A 19,930-nucleotide genomic window follows, 5' to 3' on the forward strand; every position below is an offset into this window, starting at 1 on the left:
TAAAAATATATTTGATAAAAATTGAAATTTTTTAAAACAAATTAAAATAAAATAAAATTTAAAAATATTTTGAAAACTTTTATTAAATTTTAAGAAGAAAAAATACACTTTATAAAAGAAACGTAGTTCAAAGGAAGAAACTTGAAACAGAACCAAAAGCACTACGGAACTCATCCCACAGTAAACTATTGTTGATATTTATGATTTAGGTCCAGTTTAAGTAACCAACTTAATTAAGTTTTTTTTGATAAAATACTTAAATAATAAATGACTCTGTTAAAAGTAACTTATAAATAAATTATTTTGTGTTTGGATTTTTAGCTCTAAAAGTACTTATTTTATGGAAATGTGATAAAAAGTAGAAGTATTATGAAAGAAGTCATTTTTTTAACTTTTCTATAAGCTCCTAAATAACTTCTTCAAAAATTGCAATTTGATTTTAAAGATTGCACCAAACATTAATATTACTACTTTTCATAAGTCAAAAATAAAAAAAAAAGTTACTTCTACAGTTCCAAACGGACCCTAAAGCTTTATTAATTAAAAATTTACATAATCTATGACTACTAAAGTACTGGCTACTACACAGCCATTTGGGCTCACGGGTTCAGGGTCCCCTCACTCACTCAGTAACTCACTCACCCAGTAATCACTAATCAGTGATTAGTATCCCCTGTTTCAGTTACTCAGCACTAACATTTTCCCTTTACCAACCTCAAAAGCCGCATAACCAAACACTGTCCTATTCTCTCTCTTTCTCTCTGTTTTTGTGTGTGAGGTGCAGCTGCTGCAGCCATAACCATGGCGTCCCTCTCTGCTGCGATCTCTCGCTCCTCCTCCTCCCCCTGCTTCCCCCCTCCCAATCCCAACACCGCTTCACTCTCACACCACCGCAACATCTTCCACTCTCAATGCCGCGCTTTCCCCCTCTCCCGCCCCTCCCTTTTCCTTCGGTACGTTCTCTTCAATGTATTAGGTTTCTTCATCTTCTGCGCTACACTTGCATGACGCAAACCGGTTAACTGCTACTCTCTCTTTGCTTCCATTAAGCTCTAGTGTTACCTTACTATTTATTTATGTGTAGTAACTTCATAGCTGAACGCACAATTTGATGGAATATTCTTTCGCTTGAAGAATAATGCACTCGTTCCTTTATTGTTATCGGCGATTCGCAGAATAATAAGTCTAAATAGCAAAACAAAAAACGAAAATCTGAATAATATGACCATAATAATATAAGATATATATCTGACCCATTATAAAGCTGCAAAAGAATATTTTTTCTGCTGTCATATATTTACTATATTATTGTTTTCATAAAATTTGTATGTTTCTTTATCCTTTTCAAAAGCCACACACTTCTTTTACCTGTGTTTATTTTCTATTGAATGCATTTTTTTTTCCTTTTTTTCTTTTTAAGCTTTGCTACTTGTTATTAATTCGTGAGAATATGGTTTCTATCTCAGAAAGGGTCTCACTTTACCACCGGGAAGAGAGTCACAAAGCACCAGGATATGCGCTTCAGTTGCAGGTTTTGACTGCAAGTTAATTTTATGCTGGAGTTTGTACTTGTAATTTTGAAGATGGTAAATGTAATGGCATTTTTTCCACCGCAGATGTTTCGCTGAATTTATCTGTAGAGGAAAAACAGCTTCCAAAAGGAGACACTTGGTCTGTTCACAAGTTTGGTGGAACTTGTGTGGGAACCTCACAAAGAATAAAGAATGTTGCGGATATCATTATTAAGGATGATTCAGAAAGGAAATTGGTGGTTGTCTCTGCAATGTCAAAGGTTACAGACATGATGTATGACCTTATCAACAAGGCTCAATCACGAGATGAAAATTATGTAGCTGCACTGGATGTTGTTCTGGAGAAGCATAGCCAAACTGCACATGATCTGCTTGATGGCGATCATCTTGCTAGTTTCTTGTCCCAGTTGCATCAAGACATCAATAACCTCAAGGCGATGCTTCGTGCAATATACATAGGTCATAGGCACATCTATTCACTCTCCACCTTTGATATTGTCTATGTTCTCTTTCTATCTTTTTGTCTGGTCAAAAAGCTATTTGTTTTTGTTCATTTATTTATTTCGTTTTCTTGGTTAGGTATATTTGTTCCTTTTAGAGGTTTTCATTTTTATCTAGATTTTATTTATCTGTTTCTTTTTCATAAGAGAAGAATTTTATTAAGATGAAAGAGGAAAAAAATGGAGAAAGAGAGGATAGGAGACCCACTTTACAAAAATCAAGAAAGAAATCATATTGGTCATATGATCTTCACCATCCATGTATTTTCATGTGTTCAGAATATCAAGTAATTTTCATAAGCTGTGAATTTAACCTGTTATCAGGCCCAACATAGATGCTAACGGAAAACTGCTGCTGAGCTATGAATTCTTTTTCAAATGGTTGATATTTTTTGGGTTGGTGACCATGATAGGGACATACAGGGGAAGATTAGGAGTAAAAATGGGAAAGTTGCATTTTCTGACCCAGTTTCTTTCCTTGGAACTCAATTTTGGTTTCCAACTGTATCAATTGCACAGCCTCTATGAGATGATATAATGGTGAAACAACAAAATGTGTTTTCATTTTTGGTTATTTTCATGAGCAAAGACGGGTCTTCTTGAGGTTGATTTTAAAAAGTTGTTATATCAAAGCTATCTAAATTGAATCATTTATCATGAAGAATGTGTTTGTATTGTTCCTTATGTTGAATTCCATAGTTAAGGATTACACTGCAATCCTAACTTATAGTTTAATATCTTGCAGCTGGTCATGCAACGGAGTCCTTTACAGATTTTGTTGTGGGACATGGGGAACTATGGTCTGCTCAGATGTTGTCTTTAGTTATTAGAAAGGTTTGCTATTTTAATTATAAAGATTTGCTCTTTCTCACTTTCTATCTGAATTGAGCTTGTTACATCATGCTTCCCCTCTGGGACTGAGCAGAATGGGGTCGACTGCAAATGGATGGATACAAGGGAAGTCCTTATTGTAAATCCTACTAGCTCTAATCAAGTTGATCCTGACTATTCGTTATCTCAACAAGGACTTGAAAAGTGGTACTCACTGAATCCTGCTAAAGTAATCATTGCTACTGGATTCATTGCAAGTACACCCCAGAATATTCCTACTACACTGAAGAGAGATGGAAGTGACTTTTCCGCAGCAATTATGGGTGCTCTATTCAGGGCTCGGCAGGTCACAATATGGACAGATGTTGATGGTGTGTTTAGTGCAGATCCTAGAAAAGGTTTGTACTGCTCTTGCTTTCGCCAACAGTTGGACTTCCAAGTGGATTAAGAGAAATAGAGAATTATTGAATCTAGTAACTGCTGTAGTTTTGCATCTGACATATTGACTGATTTTATTTTATGCTTGACTATCTTTAACATGAAATTTTGATTCAGTGTAAACAATTACATTTTCTGCAGTTAGTGAGGCTGTGATTTTGAAGACATTGTCTTATCAAGAGGCATGGGAAATGGTGAGATGGAATTTATGAATGCTCAAAGCTCATTGACCCTTCAAAGTTTAATAGATTAACTATTGAATTGCCTGTCTGCAGTCTTATTTCGGTGCAAATGTTTTGCATCCCCGCACGATAATACCAGTGATGCGATATGGAATTCCCATTATAATAAGGAATATTTTCAATCTCTCTGCTCCCGGAACAAAGATCTGTCATCCCTCTGTTATTGAGGATGAAGATAAGCAGGACCTCCAAAATTTTGTCAAAGGCTTTGCGACCATAGACAACTTGGCACTTGTGAATGTGGAGGGGTGAGCCATGAATTTAGTCACGTTATACTATGAATAATTTTCTGCTCAGTTGTTTCAATTTAATTATATGATGTCCTATAACATATATTAATCATCAAAATCATAATTGCTATGTGTTTTTCTTTGTTGTTTTTGCAGAACGGGAATGGCTGGTGTACCTGGTACAGCCAGTGCTATATTTGGTGCTGTGAAAGATGTGGGAGCCAATGTTATTATGATATCTCAGGTGCATTTTTTATACTCAATTTTTCTAGTGTTTCCATCTGGCATATAAGAAATTGTGGTGATCATTAATACTGTTTGTGTAGGCTAGTAGTGAGCATTCTGTTTGCTTTGCTGTTCCTGAGAAGGAAGTAAAAGCTGTTGCTGAGGCATTGCAGTCTAGATTTCGTCAAGCTTTGGATGCTGGACGTCTTTCTCAGGTGCTAAATTCAGTTCATACAAGTTTTTGCTCAATTGAGCAATATCAGTGAAAAGGAAGCATATAACCTTTCTTTTCTTATTTTTTGCTCCTTTTTATATTTTTTATAATGATCACAATGTAAAAACTAATAGCTGAATAATTACTTTTGAGTTAGTATTGCTGAATGATGTTGAAGGTTTTATCTTTTTATTTTGTCACCTTAATTACATTCTAAATCACGTAGCACCTCTCAGGTTGCTGTTGTTCCAAATTGTAGCATTTTGGCCGCAGTTGGCCAAAAAATGGCAAGTACCCCTGGAGTTAGCGCTACCCTCTTCAATGCATTGGCTAAGGTTAGTAGTCTGGCAAGTTATTGCTTAGGATTGAAATTTTGGTTTATTTTATTATTTCTTTTATGTTTTAACTTGTTTGTGATCAAACTGGTAATGACCAACAGGCCAGTATAAATGTCCGTGCTATAGCTCAAGGTTGTTCTGAGTACAATATCACTGTTGTTATTAAGCGAGAGGATTGTATAAAGGCTTTACGGGCTGTCCATTCCAGATTTTATCTCTCAAGAACCACAATAGCAATGGGCATTATTGGACCAGGATTAATCGGGAGCACACTACTTGACCAACTAAGGGATCAGGTGCAGTTTCTGTAGATAACTTTACTTGTTTGAATATATATTCTACTGTCATAGTAAACACAGTAATCCATGATACTGGGATATTTGGTACATTTTGATATGTCAATTTACCTGAATGATTTTTAACCAGAAGACCTTTTAGAGTTTGTGGTGAATTTATGTTATAACTCTTTTAATGCAGGCCTCAGTTTTGAAAGAAGAATTCAACATTGATTTGCGTGTAATGGGCATAATTAGTTCAAAGTCAATGCTTCTTAGTGAGTCGTAAGTCAAATTCATCTGAACTGAATCTCTTTTTTGGATTTTTATGAACTTGGCTCTCTGTCCTCGCTTAATTAAGTCATACTGTAATTTCTATTTGCAGAGGCATTGACTTAGCTAGGTGGAGAGAACTTCGAGATGAGAAGGGAGAAGTGGCTAATTTGGATAAATTTGTTCACCACGTGCATGGAAATCATTTTATACCCAACACTGCGATAGTGGATTGCACATCTGATTCCATCATTGCAGGCCATTACAATGACTGGTTGCGCAAAGGAATACATGTAGTTACCCCCAATAAGAAGGCAAATTCAGGTCCGCTTGATCAGGTGATGTAATCCATATTGTTCATCCTTGCTATTACGTAGTGTAATCAGTAATGTCAGATGTCTAATTTTTCCATGCATTAATATAGGTTCATGGTTAAAGAAAATTAAAAATAAAGAATTAGACATTTAAGGAAAAGGAGAATTTCTTATTTTTATTATTTCATTTGGAAAAAGGGGGCTGGGAAAGAATTATTATATTATACATAGAGAGAGCCTTTACTCTTCTGCCTGTTTTTTACTTCTTGCGCTCTATCTGAAGGTTAATTTGCCTGTTCATAATCTTGAATCTGGTTCCCATCAATAAGTTCCTGTTGCTAGTAGATATGTTACGTCTTTTTTTCTTGTTACTATATATTACTACTAATTTTTGGGCATTCTAACACCTTGACTCTCAACATTCAGTATTTGAGTCTGAGAGCACTGCAAAGGCAATCCTATACACACTACTTTTATGAAGCTACTGTTGGAGCTGGTCTTCCAATTATTAGCACTTTGCGCGGGCTCCTTGAAACTGGAGACAGAATATTGCAAATTGAAGGCATCTTCAGGTTTGCTTTCACATATTATTTCTGTTTGTGTCTCTTAATTTGTGATAATCTTCCAGATTTCCAGTTTCCTTGCTCACCTGAAACTTTTCACCATTCATGAACCATAAATTTTAAAGAACGTTGTTTCAATTATCATGCTTATTATGTTTATATGCATTTTTTGTTGATCTAGTCATTGACCATAAGGCATTGCCTTGCCCCTGTTTCTGCAGTGGAACTTTGAGTTATATCTTTAATAACTTCAAAGATGGCCGAGCTTTTAGTGAGGTAGTAGCTGAGGCAAAGGAAGCTGGTTATACTGAGCCAGATCCAAGGGATGATCTGTCTGGAACAGATGTCGCTAGAAAGGTACAACTTACTGTGATGAACATGCACACAAACTTTGTCAAAATAAACTGTTCTTTGTTTGAGATTTTTTATGACCTGGGATGTGCCTAAAAGTGAATGTATATAATTAATAACAAACATATAAGAAATTGGCTAGGGAAATAAATGTTATTTTCAGGTGGTAGGTATGTTGAATAATATCATGATAACTAATCGCAACATGTAGGCTAATCATGATGTTAGTTTTGCTTCATAATAGCATTCCTATGTCTTGTTTAATCCTCTTTTTTATTGTTGCCTTTAAAATCAACATGCTGAAGCCACCGTGGTTCTACAGGTAATCATTCTTGCAAGGGAATCTGGCTTAAAGCTAGAACTGTCAGATATTCCTGTTGAAAGCCTTGTGCCAGAACCTCTAAGAGTAAGAACCGTTTTCTGTTACATTATGCAGTTTTAGTTTTAGTCTGTGCTTAGCATTATATTAACGTCGATATTTTGATGACTTTGTGAAGGATTGTGCATCGGCTCAGGAATTCATGCAACAGTTACCAAAATTTGATCAGTTGTTGTCAAAGAAACAAGAAGAAGCTGAAAATGCTGGGGAAGTGAGTAATTCTATGATTAGTTGCATAACATGTTCAAAATATGATTAACGTTATATTAACTTGGTGGTTGTTATTGTTTAAGGTTTTGAGATACGTTGGTGTGGTGGATGTGACTAATAAAAAAGGAACGGTAGAACTGAGAAGATACAAGAAGGATCATCCATTTGCTCATTTGTCAGGTTCAGACAACATCATTGCATTCACAACAAGAAGGTATCAGAATCAGCCATTGATAGTTCGTGGGCCAGGAGCTGGAGCTCAGGTCACTGCTGGTGGAATATTCAGTGATATTTTACGCCTTGCCTCATACCTTGGTGCTCCATCATAGGCGTCAATTCTTCTCTACAAAGCATAAATTTTGTATCCAAGTCCCTATCCTCTATATCTGCTTGTTGTAGCACTAGTATCGTTGTAGTGATGTATGCTAGCTTTGCTCTCTTTATTTTATTTTTAAGTAATAAATGACTGAGTTTGATGGAGAAGTTGACTTGATGATCTTGAAATCCTTTGTCAGTTTGTTTAGCTCGCATTAAATAATGTGAATAGGGTTAATGAGTTGATTGGGAAATCTCTCCAGGATAAAATAGCTTCAGTACTAGCAGCAGAAAGTTTGCACTATTTTCTGTCTTTTTGCTCAAAAAATGAATGAGTATTTACTATTTCCCCTTTGATTTTTCAACTATTAATTAAAACTGTCCGAAAAAAAAAGAAGAAAAGAAGAGAGAGAGGACACCGCTAATCTTGTTTTTCATTTTTACCGTATTTAGAACAACTCAGTAAAATAATGCTACACATTTATTTTAAACATTAAATCATGGTTAAAACGACTACATAAATTTGGAGTTCTCTCAAACATAGCATCAATTTTTTATGTGCAACCCAAAGTCAAAGTTGCTGATAAATTGAAGCAAAAAAAAAAAGAAGTTATATATATATATTTATTCTGGGTTGATTACTGATACTAAGCTTGATATTTTGTCTATAGGTTTAGATAAAATCTAAAAATCATACTAATACTTTCATTGCTTAATCTTATTTGTATCTTAAAAAGCCTCCATCAAACACTGGTCTCGCTTGTTTACTAATATAGCATACATTTGCTCTTTGGTGTGTGTCATCAGTTTCAACTTTCAAGCAACCATTTCCTTAAAGAATATGCTGTCATGCTGTGTTATTAAGACTCAAGCAAGAACTTCTGCAATTAGTTGATCAGACTCATTTCAATAAATCCCTCTGTACATAAAATTATGATTCAAACTTTATGGTCCTCACAGCTAGTGGGGTCCTCACAGAATGCTTGCCATCTGTCCAAGTTAGGCTCCCAAATCTGTAATCACCATTATGAACCTTTTGAGTTGAATGAAGCATGACACTAAAGGAAAGTATTGTGGTGTCTGAGTTGAAACTCAGAATTTGAGGTTCAACTCTTACTTCTATGCCATATGGTTCCTTCACTATAGCTCTATAAACTGCAGTTATGTTTCCTACATTTGTCACTGTTCTTGTTACTTTTGCAGCCTTCTTCAAGTTTGGAACTGATATGGAAGGAAGGTTAAGGTTCAGTCCTTGGTAGTTCTGTTTTTCACAACTTCTTGTTGTCTTGGTCACTTTTCTAATGGATGAACTACTATATCCCATGGAACATAGGAACTGGATATAATCCTCAGTGATGATATCATATATGAGCCCTGGATCCATTGCTTTGATGGGGTTTACATGGCCGCCACCAATGTCGAACGGATCAGCTCCCTTAAGTGTGGAACCCTCTTCAGATACAAAGCTTCCATCATTTCCAATTTGAGATGCTGCAATTTTTTAATTCAAACAGCAACTTGTTACTTTGGATTTAAATTGTGTATTTTGATATTAATTTAATATATTTGATTTCCATGTGGTTCTTCACCTGTTGTAACCATAGCTGATCTTATGGCTGCAGGAGACCATGTTGAGTGTTTGGATTTGATGAGAGCTGCTATTCCAGCCACATGAGGACATGACATTGAAGTTCCAGATAAGAATTGAAATGCATTATTCTTTGTGGTGCCTTTTGGTGTAAATGCCGCCAAAATGTCTACACCTGGTGCTGCTATGTCTGGCTACTTCCATGAATCATATCATCATAGTACAAGTTAATGATGAAACCATACAATTGAAAACAAGAAACAAATTAGTATTTTGTTTTAGTACTATAGACAGTGAAAGAGTCCAAAAGTAGTGTAATGGGAACAGAAAAAAATATATAACCAAAAGACAGAAAGAAATGTATGCACAGAAAAAAATATATAACCAAAAGACAGAAAGAAATGTATGAGAATTATGATGTACTTGTATAATGAGTGATTATTTCTAAGTGGTTAATAATATGTACTATGCTGCACTAAATAAATGTCCCCTTCTAATTAATATATTTACCTTTTCCTACAATATACTTTTCCAATGGTGAAACTACAAAAGAAAGTGAATACCTAATAGCTTCCAATGATTGAACTTTAACTACATTCATTATTAGAATATCAACAACTGCTGAAAGTAATGACTCAATGATTATGCATTTGTTTTTAGAGAATATTTTATAGTAACAAAATATATTTTATTACTTTCTGTCTCTAAATTTCAAAGCTAAGTTGGCATGCTTGAATATGAAGTCCTGAATATACCTTTAACACAGAAGGAGACATAGTGCTAGGTCCTCTTGATGAGAATGATGCAACTCTTGGAGAAGTCCATTTTCCAATAACAGTCTTTGGAAAACTTAGGCTTGCAGTTGGAAACCTTGGAAATAAGCTTGATATTAATTTCATGATTACTCAAAGGAACTTTCAGAAACCAATATTCTCAACTTCTGCATATTTCATTTCCTCACCTTGCTCTTCTAATATAGGATACTATCTGTGTCCCTACTTCATAATCTACCTTAACACATGGAAAGGAGCCACATTGGTTGAGTCCATCTTCATGAGATTGTGCAAATATTATTCCAACTCCTCCAGCTTCCCTTACAGCAAGCGATGCAGAGATGATATCCTGTTCCTCGGATAGCGAAAAGCATAGCACAATTTTGCCTGCTGCCATTGTAGCATTCAGACTTCCGGACTGACAATCCTTACTTTCAAGAAACACATGAAATATTGATTAATAACCGAAAAAGAAGAAAGAAAACTACAAAGGAGGAAGAGAGCTCTCACGCTGTATCATCATCAGGATCTAAAGCGACACGTTCGGAGTATGTTAGTCCAACAAATCCATTGCTATGCTTTCCAGCATCTAAGGACTCCCCCTACATTATGTCAATCATTGCACTAAGCTTCATAGCATTCTTAACTAGATGTGTTTTTAATAATAAAATCTTGTAGCATATATACCCAGAGAGTGAGATTATTTCCAAGAATAATCGCAGCCGGAAAGGCCCTATCTATGGTGGTGGCTGCAACTGTGATAATCCATGGAGCAGTATTTGAAACTGTTAGAGAGTTGGGACCAGAATTCCCAGCTGAACATATAACTGTGATTCCCTTAGCAGTTGCATGAAAGGAACCAATTGCTATGGCGTCGCGCTGATCAACATATGAGAACAAAGGAATGTTAAGGCCAAGAGAAACTGTTAAAATGTCTACTCCATCATGTATTGCCTTGTCAAAAGCCTTAAGGATATCTGCACCAGAACAACCTCCAACAGAAATGTCCCAGCATGCCTTGTATATAGCTAAGTGTGCAAGTGGAGCTCCTCCTCTGGCTATGCCAGAAGCAAGTCCTCTGTAGTTTGCATTTTCTACAAAGTACCCTGCTGCTGTGGAAGCTGTGTGAGTGCCATGGCCTATAGCGTCTCGAGCCGAGAGATATTCGCTGCTTTCATTTCCAAGGATCAGCTTCTTAGCATGATGAGATATTCCTTTCAAGAACCATCTAGCACCTATTATCTTTTTGTTGCAGTTTTTGGAACTGAATTGCTCTCCCACTTCACAAACTCCTTTCCACCTTGATGGGATTTTTCCCATCGCTTCGTCGTTAAAACTCACAGACTCTGGCCAGATTCCTTCAAAGAGAAGTCACTGATTTTTTGTTACATTGCCATTTTTCAGTGCTTACTTAGCTATGTGTAAGAGGGGGAAAAGAAAGTACTACCTGTGTCAATGACACCTATTATGGTTCCTTCACCTAAGTTGATTTCATTGGAAACAGTGTTTGAAGATGAATGATGGATACCAAGGAAGTCCCAACTTCTTGTTGTGTGAAGTTTGTGTATCCGATTCGGAATGACAGAAACTACCCCCGGAAATTCTGTAACACATAGTATGAATGTAGCTTTTAAAATGTGCTTAAAGGGTTAAAAAACAAGAAGATTAATTGATTCAAGGATCATACTTGCTACTTCTTCTGCTTGAGATTTTGTTAACCTTGCAGCAAACCCTGAAAATCCATGCTTATAGCTGTAAAGAATTGAATTCTTTGCAGCTTCTTTGCTTCAGAACAGAAAGTGGACACTTGATATATTATTTTCTTGAATCTCAATGCATTATTACAATACCAGCTCCATTTGAAAGTAACGGATATATGAAGAGTACTACAAAGCCATACCTTCCTAGAAGTGAAGATAATATTTTGTGGTGAACCTTTTTAGTAGTGTCTGGATTATCAAATATCTTATCCCCCATGTATACAATATGCACCTGAAATCATTCATTTAATAATTGATGATGCTTAAGTGTCTCATAATAATACTACTAAATATAATCATAGAAAGTTGAGTTACACTCACAGAGGTTGTGGTCTCAGCAAGTATCTGAGAGAGGAACAGAAAATCTTGCAGTAAAAGAATAGCTGAAATTACAAGCCATTGGTCCATTCTATTCCATCTCATGTTCCTTGCATTAGTAGTACTCATTATCCTAGTAGAGAGAGCTTCAAAGGCTTTTCAAATTCTTGTAACATACTAAATCTTTTAAAGGAAATTCTCTTATAAGGCTGCCTTATCAGTTATCAGCACCTATGATGTGCATGATTACTTTTTTGAAAACAAGAAAAAGTGGGGAATCATTTTCCTTTTGTCCATTGCACTTTTGAGTTTTATGCTCAGTCAGAGAAAAAAAAGTACACATAAGTAAGTACCTTTACGACCAGAATGTATTTGAGGGGAATACATACTGGTATCACTAATATAATCATTTTCCTTTGGTGGGATCAAATGCAACATTTACCACAAAATCAAACCAAAAATCTCCTCCCTAATATCGATAGTAAAATTCGAACACATGACATTATTCTGATACCACTTGTTAGATCAAGCGCTTATCATAAGCTATTATAGTTGTGGCAAAAGTGTAATTTTATTAAGGATTATTTTAGCATGACTATATTACGGTAATTATGGTCTTTTAAAAGATGTTGCTAAAATTAAAGTAACGTTTTTTATTATTAGATAATGCTTTTTAAAAAATATTGCTTAAAAAACGTGATTTTAATTTTAATAACACTTATATAGTTATTATAGTTACCATAACATAGTTATATTAAAATCTACCTTTTATTAAAATCTAAGTGTAAATATGTGAATGAAGAAAAAACATTAAATTTAGAGATGTTTGGTGAGTGTTTGCACTTTTCATTTTTAATATTAGGTTGATAATGTTGTTTTTTTCGGATTATGACCTATTGGAGTATTAATTTCAAATGTGATACCGATTAATTTGGAGTGTCAAAATTTCGATTTCTAAAAAGTACAAAAATCGAATTCTCTGATTTTAGTTTCTTCTAACACCAAAAATTATAATGCTGGAATATATCACTCATCTCACTTCCATAATAGAAAAATAAACCAGTGGATTATATGTGAAATTGAAGTGTAGCTATCAATTGGTATGCAAGTGCTTAGCATAACATGCTGTACCAATGTACATCATCCCACGTTTGTGGCACTCTTTTTTATCTTTCTTTTTTTCTCTCATCTTTAAGTCCTGACTTTTTGCTTTTATTGTTATCATAAAGTGATAAGTGGGGCTGCATTATATTGTGCATGGCCTTTCCCAAAAGAAAAAGAAAAGCCAGTGTTGGTGCTGAGAAAATTCTTAGAGTAGCTATCACTATCACCAACCACCAGAATTGAGGATGCGTAACCCTCAAGAGAGTTAACTGATAGCAAGCTACAATAAAAGAAAGAAACTATAGCTAGAATTTACTTCAAATTAGGGAATTCGAATCTTCTATACTTATTTAAATCGATGAGTGAATTGAATATTCGACCGGATTAATAATATATGCAGTTAGCTATTATAAACTACATTTGCATTGCAAGATGATATTGATTAGCAGCAAAATCCCTTCCTTGAAGCTTTAATATAATCTTAAAAGAAGAATAAGTAACACATTTTTGAGGCCCACTTTCATCCTATCCGTTCGAGGCGGATAATTATCTACCTCACACCGAGACGAGTTTTTGGCAGGGCTGAGTTTTTAGGTAGGACGGGTTGGATTTAGGTTAAACTCGCTCCGGTATATATAATATATGTAATATATATAAAATAATTAGTAAAATTAATAATATTGTTTTATATTTAAATTTTTTATTTTAATTTATGTTATGATAATTATAAAAATTTTAAAATTTAATTTTATTTGTTATATTTTAATAATTATAAAAATAGGTAAGACAGAACAGGTATCCGCAAAACAGGTTAGGATTTAACTTTTTATTATATTACCTACGAATAGAAGCGAGATGAGGGATTATTGTAGGAAGGAGCGAGATCAGGTAGGGCAAAAACCTGCCCCTACTCGTCCCATTGCCACCCCTAACTTTCACTTTGGACATCACCAAATTTTTTTCACCCATGTCATTTTCGCTTCGTTTGGTCCTTTTGGAATCTTTCATTCCAATAATGGAATAGGTGATTCACAGCTGGACACGGTTTACTACATTCTCTTTGATTGGTTTCGTCTTTCTTAAATTCCGTTTTTATATAGTTATTAACTACTAATAGAAACGAGCAAAATCTTTAGGCAGAGTAAGAAAATTAATTAAATTACATTTCCAATCAAACCCATTCTTCAATTCCATAGCAACATATAGTTATTTATTGGTGGTGGTGTTTATGTTAAAACCGATTTAAATTGAATTGCAAACACTCCTACCTATCGTGTATCAAAAAGTGGGGTGTCACTGTGTCGTCGATGCAACAATTTCAGCATTATTTGTCAACTTTAATTAAGGTGATGAGTTTAATGTCCTACAATTGCAGCTCTTCTTACGCATGTTATGCCTCCTTCAATTAATTTTGGCTGCTCATGACGTTGATATTGAGCATTGGCATCAAGAAATAAAAGTAGAGATAAGTCTCAATGTAGTCTCTAAAGTTGCACTCGAATTTCATAGTAGTCCCTGAATTTAAAAGTTACTCATATTTATTCCTGAATTTGCATTTCGGGACTCAGACTTGTCCTTCCGGCACTGTCCATCTGGTGCTACCGGAAAGTTGAGTTGGCATCCTTCATGACACGTGGGCATTACAATGGCTAGCTAATATGGCAGAGTAAATTGTCCCGAATCAATTTGGTCCCTCAATTCAAGTTAAAATCCTAATCCCCAATTTTAAAGCCCACAGTGCTCTCTCTTCTCTTCTCTTCGGTTCTTTGTTCTTGTCTTCTCCATCTTTGAAGTCCGACGGTTATCGCAAACACGAGTAACGCAGCTGGGAGCTCGAACAACCCACGATCATTTGGAAGCATCATGAGGAGAATGAATAGAAACAGAGAATCGTGTTTGCCAGAATGGTGTGGCTGCGGGTCGAGACTAGTGCTGCGGTGGTCAAAGACGGATTCTAATCCAGAGAGACCGTTCCTGGGTTGCCTAAACTACAATGTAAGTATTATTATTGTTGATTGTTGTATTTATGCATATAAAATTTGCTGATTGAATTTTCTTGGCTGTGCAGACTGTGAGTAAGAAATGATGTGGATTGTTTTTGTGGGTTGATAAAGTTTTGGAAGAAGATGTCATAGCATGTGATGATAGAACAAGGTATTTAGTTGATAATGAAGAATGAAAGATGAAGATTGCTTGAAAATTTGATAGATTAGAGGCTGAAATTAGGGTTATAAAAATGAGGAGGGGAGATTTTGATGTATGTGTTCATGCTGTTGATTGTAGTTGGTGTTCTTGTATTAAAGTTGGATAGACAACAGGGTCAACTGTATCTAGCTAAAAACAAATGACATGCATATTATATGCCTATGTTATTCATGTACTTGTTCCTGTCCTTTTATTTGAAAGAAATGCAAATTAAAGTGTTTGATTATATGCATACTTCTGTTCCTGCACTTCTGTTCAATGAAATGGAAATGGACAGGGTCTGAATTACTCTTAATTCTGTAATAGAGGACAAAATATAACAAAAAAGCTGATAAAATTCAATTCAAGAAAGTCATAATTCATATTGGTAATGTTTCATCCAAAAAAGGCATTATAGAGCCAAAACACTAAGTATATCAAGGTTGTTAACATATTGACCTCATAAGTTTCAAATACTAAAATCCCTAACACTAGGACAACGTTTAAGAAAGCATACATTGTAAAAAACTTTAGCAAAATAGATACACAAAGACACCATGTATCCCTAAACATAATCATCATAATCTTCATTTTTTGTGTCTGGGTGCCTTGAATTCAGTGGTGGGTACAAACTTCATAAAGTTTGCAAGCCTTGTAGCATTCTCCTGTGTTGCACCTTGCATAGGGTTAGGTGAGGATTCCTTTCTGGTTGACTGCTTTCTGGTGGATTGCTACTCCCTGAAGTTGTTTTTTCATGATACTTGGAGAACTTTCTTTTTAGAGGGAGCTTTGGTGGCCTAACCGATGAGGGTAAAATCTATCAGCGAAAACATGTAAGATAGTTAGTAAAATAGGTAAGGATATGAATATAATAAATTCAAAGTCATCTAGGTTTGTGAACCTGTTCAGAGTCATCAGCTGTTGACAAGGGTGGTTCACTTAGGTCAAGATTGATTTCAGTTGGGGCTTGTGGGACAGGGGCAGTAAAGTTGGCCTGTCCTTCACCACTATTAGCAACAGTGGGTTGTGCAGCGGCAGCCTCTGCAGCAGCCTCTGCAGCTGCAGCAGCTCTCTTTGAACAATTTCTTTTGGTGTGTCCTGCTTTGCCACAATAATGACATCAACCTTTTTTATAAATTCTTTTCATCTTGGTCTTCTGCTTCTTACTCCCACTTGTCTCCTCATCTGCATCCTTTCTTCTTTTTTTCTTTAAGTGGTCCTAGTTTTTTTCTAAATTTTAGTGCTTGTGGTCTATTATATAATGACTTTTTCCATAGTGCTTGACCTGGAATTAGATTGATATGGAAGGCATATGTGTTATTATATGCTTCCATGGTCAACCACTCATGACAAAACTCCTCCGGTCTCTTACTAGCCCTTGCCAATGCAGCACATGCATGCACACATGGCATCCCTAAACAGCATTCACACAACAACAAAGACAACTACAGTAAGCCAACAACAAAGGCTGATAATGATAATAAGATTAAAACAAAGAATTTAAAAAATATTACCACTCAATTGCCAAAAACCACATGTGCAGAACCTCTTTCCCAAGTCCACAACCATGTTGGTTGGCCAGCCATGAACTTCAAACTTCTCATAGTCTGCGTCACCAAACCACATCAGGACCCAATTTTTTTATTCCTTCCGTATCTTTTAACCTGTTGCGCTATATAGGAGGTAGAATTCCAGTGTTTGAATTAAGCTTGACCTTGTTTCTAGCTATCGACCTTATTGCATACATCCCGACTTCTTCCAAAAGTGTGAATATAGGCTTAGCTCTAGCATCTTTGATCCTGGAATTGAAGACTTCACACGTATTATTGCAGATGTTGTCTATTTTAGGTGCATTACTGAAGAATTCCCGGCTCCAAGAGTCTCTAAGCCACTTGTTCAAATACTCTCAGGCTTCCTTATTAACCCTCTCAATCTTTTTTATGATTTCAAGGAATCCATCTTGGCTAGTACACCTTTCACAATCCCACAGTAGCCTTCTAAGCTGGAGATCCTTCCATTGCTTATTGAAGTTCTTCCACAAATACCAAACACAGAATCTGTGATGGACATATGGAAAAACCTCCTTAACTGTATTTATAAGGCCCTGTGTAAGGTAAAAGAAAGTTGTCAAACACTTGTTTTCGAGCACCAAAATAGTCCTTAAACTTATGTAAGTGACAACAAACTAGCCCCTAAACTTATGTAAGTGACATCAAACTAGTCCCTAAATAGCACTGTTACATACAAACAGGATATTATGCAACATGTATAAACATCAGCCCAGGACATTATTCAGCATGTATAAACAGCAGCCCAGTTTATAAACAACATGTTCAAGCACAACCAATAGGTAACAACTAATAAGTAACAATAGATTCACACTTAATAAGTAACAACCAATAAAGACAAAAAATACTGCATACCTTCTTCATATCAGAGATAAAACACAGCTTGTTCTTCTTATAATCCCCCAAGTCTTGATGAAGTAATTCCAAGAACTACCTCCAGTTCTCAGTGTTCTCAACAGGGACAATTGCATAGACAATCACATATATATAGTTGTTTTCATCTTGGCCAATAGCAGACAGGATCTGACCACCATGCCGTGTCTTTGAACTCCATCTTTGTAGTGAATGTCATTCTAAACTCAAGCCTAAGCTCTCCAAACCTCCCTCCTTCTCTGAATGCAGGGAAGACATCATCTGAATCAACTTCCTCCAACTCATCCTCAGCGTTCGGAGGAGTCTTCATTTCTTCCGAGTGCCATGAGTCTCCACCATCAAAATCATTATAAGCTTCATCCTGCACATCATGATAAGGAGCAACTGATGATCCAAACTTAGAAATCGGTCCAAAAATAATTTCATCATCCTCAGAATCTGAGTCTGCACAAACAGGACCATCATCTTCAACCATAACAGCCTTCTTTAGTTTTGTAAGTTTCTTGTCTGTCCTAGTTCTCAGTTTCACATTAGTCTTTGCTACTGATCTATCCAGAGATAACTCTTCTTCATTGGACACCTTATCACCACCAGGCCTATATGGTTCATCCTCTGCACTATTATCACTGTCATGGTTGTCTGAGGATTCATCTGAGCTAGACAAAGCAACAAATGCTATTTTGGGTTGTTTTCTCTTATGAATTGTTCTTGCAATATTTCCAGTAGCAGCAGCTCTTGTCAGTGGCCTCCTTCCATATGCTGCTGTTATTTTTACATTCTTACAACCTCTCTTTGGTACAGCTTTCTTGGTTTCTTTCACTTTCGACCATGGTTTAGGAATTGCAGTGGGTTGGGCCATTTTTGTTGTGGGATTTTGGGCTTGATTTTACTGGGTTAGGCCATTGTTTTTGGTAGTGGATTGGGCTTAGATCCAAGACTTGCAGTGGGTTGCGGGAAAATTTTTTCTGGTATGTTTCGGTTACTAGCAGAAACTGAAGAAGGTGGCTCATTTGGTTTTGTTGTATTAGTAGGCTTTTTTGGTTCAGAAGTTGGAGTGCATGGTGTTGTGGTGGGAATTGGTTCGGTTGTGGCATTGGTGGTGGGGTTTGGGGTGGGAAAAATGGTTGGTATCACCATCAGCTCCTTGTCTTTAGATGCCATTGGTTTTGCTTCCTCAATATACACAGGTTCAGATACTCCATGTTCGTATTACACATGAATAACCCCCTTATTCTCCTCAACCAGGTAACACATCTCCATGAGCTCCTTATCATCTATTATTGCTCTTAAACCAGTTTGCAAAGGCCTATTAGGCACCAGCCACCAAGTTTGACTAACATTGTCATACCCAATATTCTTGTGATAGTCTCGGAAGAAAAATACATCCAGTGTGTCTGTATCAACATCCGGCAACTCACAAATCTCTCCACCATTGTAAGACATACTTCCATCAGCCTCTGTGATAAACGACCCTCCATGGTGAAATATGATGGTAATCAACAGATCCACATCTGCAATTTAAAGAAAAAAAAATTCATTGATCAGAGTCATTGTCCTGAAACACATTAACGATTTCGAAAATCCACAACTAACTGCAGTAAACCCTAACACATAAAGAACAAGTTTTCATATCAAAAAAACACAAGAAACACTCCCAATCTATAACTTTGTTGGCCAAACCACTAAGAAACCTAGTTCTGATCAAACCCTAGCACAGAGCACAAAATAGACGCGTTCATAACCACAGATTACAATCGAAAAAACGGACTGAACTTTTGTGAATATTAAATTAACAACAATATCAAAAAACAGAGAAACCACATTTTTTTCATTTTTGGCTTACCTGTTTCAGAGAAACCAGCCTTTACAACTCTGTGTATGAAGGAGATGACAAAACCGATGCTCCAGAGCCTCAGTTTTCCACTGAAATCGGTGCGGTTAATGCAATCGCACAGACGCCATTGGTGAGTGTATCGGAGAAGATGAAACCTCATTTTGTGTTGTGTTTGTTTTGTGTTTTGAGAGAGGGGAGACAATACGTTAGTGTAACGTTGAGGGAGGGAGGCTTTCAGCGTGAAACGACGTCGTTTCATGTCATTTTGGCGCCAACGCCAATACGACGTCATTTCTGTAATACCCACGTGTCACGACGGATGCCAACTCAGCTTTCCGGTAACGCCAGGTGGACAGAATGTGCCGGAATGATAAGTCTGAGTCACGGAGTGCAACTTCAGGGATGAATATGGGTAACTTTTAAGTTCAGGGACTACTATGAGACTCGAGTGCAACTTCAGGGACTACATTGAAGCTTAACTCAATAAAAGTATTTATTAGATCATGTTTAGTATAAAGATACGATACAAATATAAAGATAAAAAGACATAGGATAAAACACATTAATAAACCAAACACACACCAATATTACATGAAAGTCTCAAATTAAATAACGTTATGTAGATGTCTTCGTTCCTAATTCTATATAAATCGAATTACATGATGCACTAGGTTTAAGTGTAAATCGAATTCAATGAA

At 36.1% G+C, this 19,930-nt stretch overlaps 2 protein-coding genes across 7 annotated transcripts; one reads left to right on the top strand and one right to left on the bottom strand.

Annotated features, from left to right (window-relative positions):
• On the top strand, positions 614-7,575 carry LOC107629421 (bifunctional aspartokinase/homoserine dehydrogenase 1, chloroplastic). Its single transcript, XM_016332212.2, has 18 exons — positions 614-953; positions 1,467-1,531; positions 1,617-1,991; positions 2,778-2,866; positions 2,958-3,261; positions 3,443-3,495; positions 3,577-3,791; positions 3,930-4,017; positions 4,100-4,213; positions 4,449-4,547; positions 4,652-4,846; positions 5,028-5,110; positions 5,211-5,436; positions 5,839-5,984; positions 6,197-6,332; positions 6,649-6,732; positions 6,824-6,916; positions 6,999-7,575. The coding sequence occupies exons 1-18, from the start codon at positions 802-804 to the stop codon at positions 7,242-7,244; spliced, it is 2,763 nt and encodes a 920-aa protein (XP_016187698.1). The 5' UTR covers positions 614-801; the 3' UTR covers positions 7,245-7,575.
• On the bottom strand, positions 7,911-12,094 carry LOC107629420 (subtilisin-like protease SBT3.5). Of its 6 annotated transcripts, none has more exons than XM_021117676.1 (10): positions 12,023-12,094; positions 11,527-11,583; positions 11,279-11,360; positions 11,039-11,194; positions 10,279-10,949; positions 10,102-10,193; positions 9,780-10,022; positions 9,574-9,688; positions 8,820-9,012; positions 7,911-8,721 (listed from the first exon to the last, which is right to left on the bottom strand). In XM_021117676.1, exons 1-10 carry the CDS (start codon positions 12,077-12,079, stop codon positions 8,162-8,164), a joined length of 2,226 nt encoding a protein of 741 aa, XP_020973335.1. In that variant the 5' UTR covers positions 12,080-12,094; the 3' UTR covers positions 7,911-8,161. The 6 variants fall into 6 exon arrangements, with proteins under 6 accessions (XP_020973335.1, XP_020973334.1, XP_020973333.1 ...); XM_021117675.1 differs by having other exon boundaries at positions 11,279-11,343; positions 11,492-11,583; XM_021117674.1 differs by having other exon boundaries at positions 11,279-11,376; positions 11,492-11,583.

Source organism: Arachis ipaensis, chromosome B03, assembly GCF_000816755.2.
Source record: "Arachis ipaensis cultivar K30076 chromosome B03, Araip1.1, whole genome shotgun sequence".
NCBI classification, from domain to species: domain Eukaryota; kingdom Viridiplantae; phylum Streptophyta; class Magnoliopsida; order Fabales; family Fabaceae; genus Arachis; species Arachis ipaensis.

What these genes read in the sequence shown, in the direction of transcription:
- LOC107629420 (XM_016332209.2), bottom strand. Translation starts at nt 11,798, where the DNA reads ATGAGTACTACTAATGCAAGGAACATGAGATGGAATAGAATGGACCAA. An exon ending in AATAGGTGTCATTGACACAG is followed by an intron (nt 10,950 to 11,038) that starts GTAGTACTTTCT and finishes TTCTCTTTGAAG; the next exon opens with GAATCTGGCCAGAGTCTGTG. An exon ending in TCCTATATTAGAAGAGCAAG is followed by an intron (nt 9,689 to 9,779) that starts GTGAGGAAATGA and finishes CTTATTTCCAAG; the next exon opens with GTTTCCAACTGCAAGCCTAA.
- LOC107629421 (XM_016332212.2), top strand. Translation starts at nt 802, where the DNA reads ATGGCGTCCCTCTCTGCTGCGATCTCTCGCTCCTCCTCCTCCCCCTGC. An exon ending in TTGTGCCAGAACCTCTAAGA is followed by an intron (nt 6,733 to 6,823) that starts GTAAGAACCGTT and finishes GACTTTGTGAAG; the next exon opens with GATTGTGCATCGGCTCAGGA. An exon ending in AAGCTGAAAATGCTGGGGAA is followed by an intron (nt 6,917 to 6,998) that starts GTGAGTAATTCT and finishes TTATTGTTTAAG; the next exon opens with GTTTTGAGATACGTTGGTGT.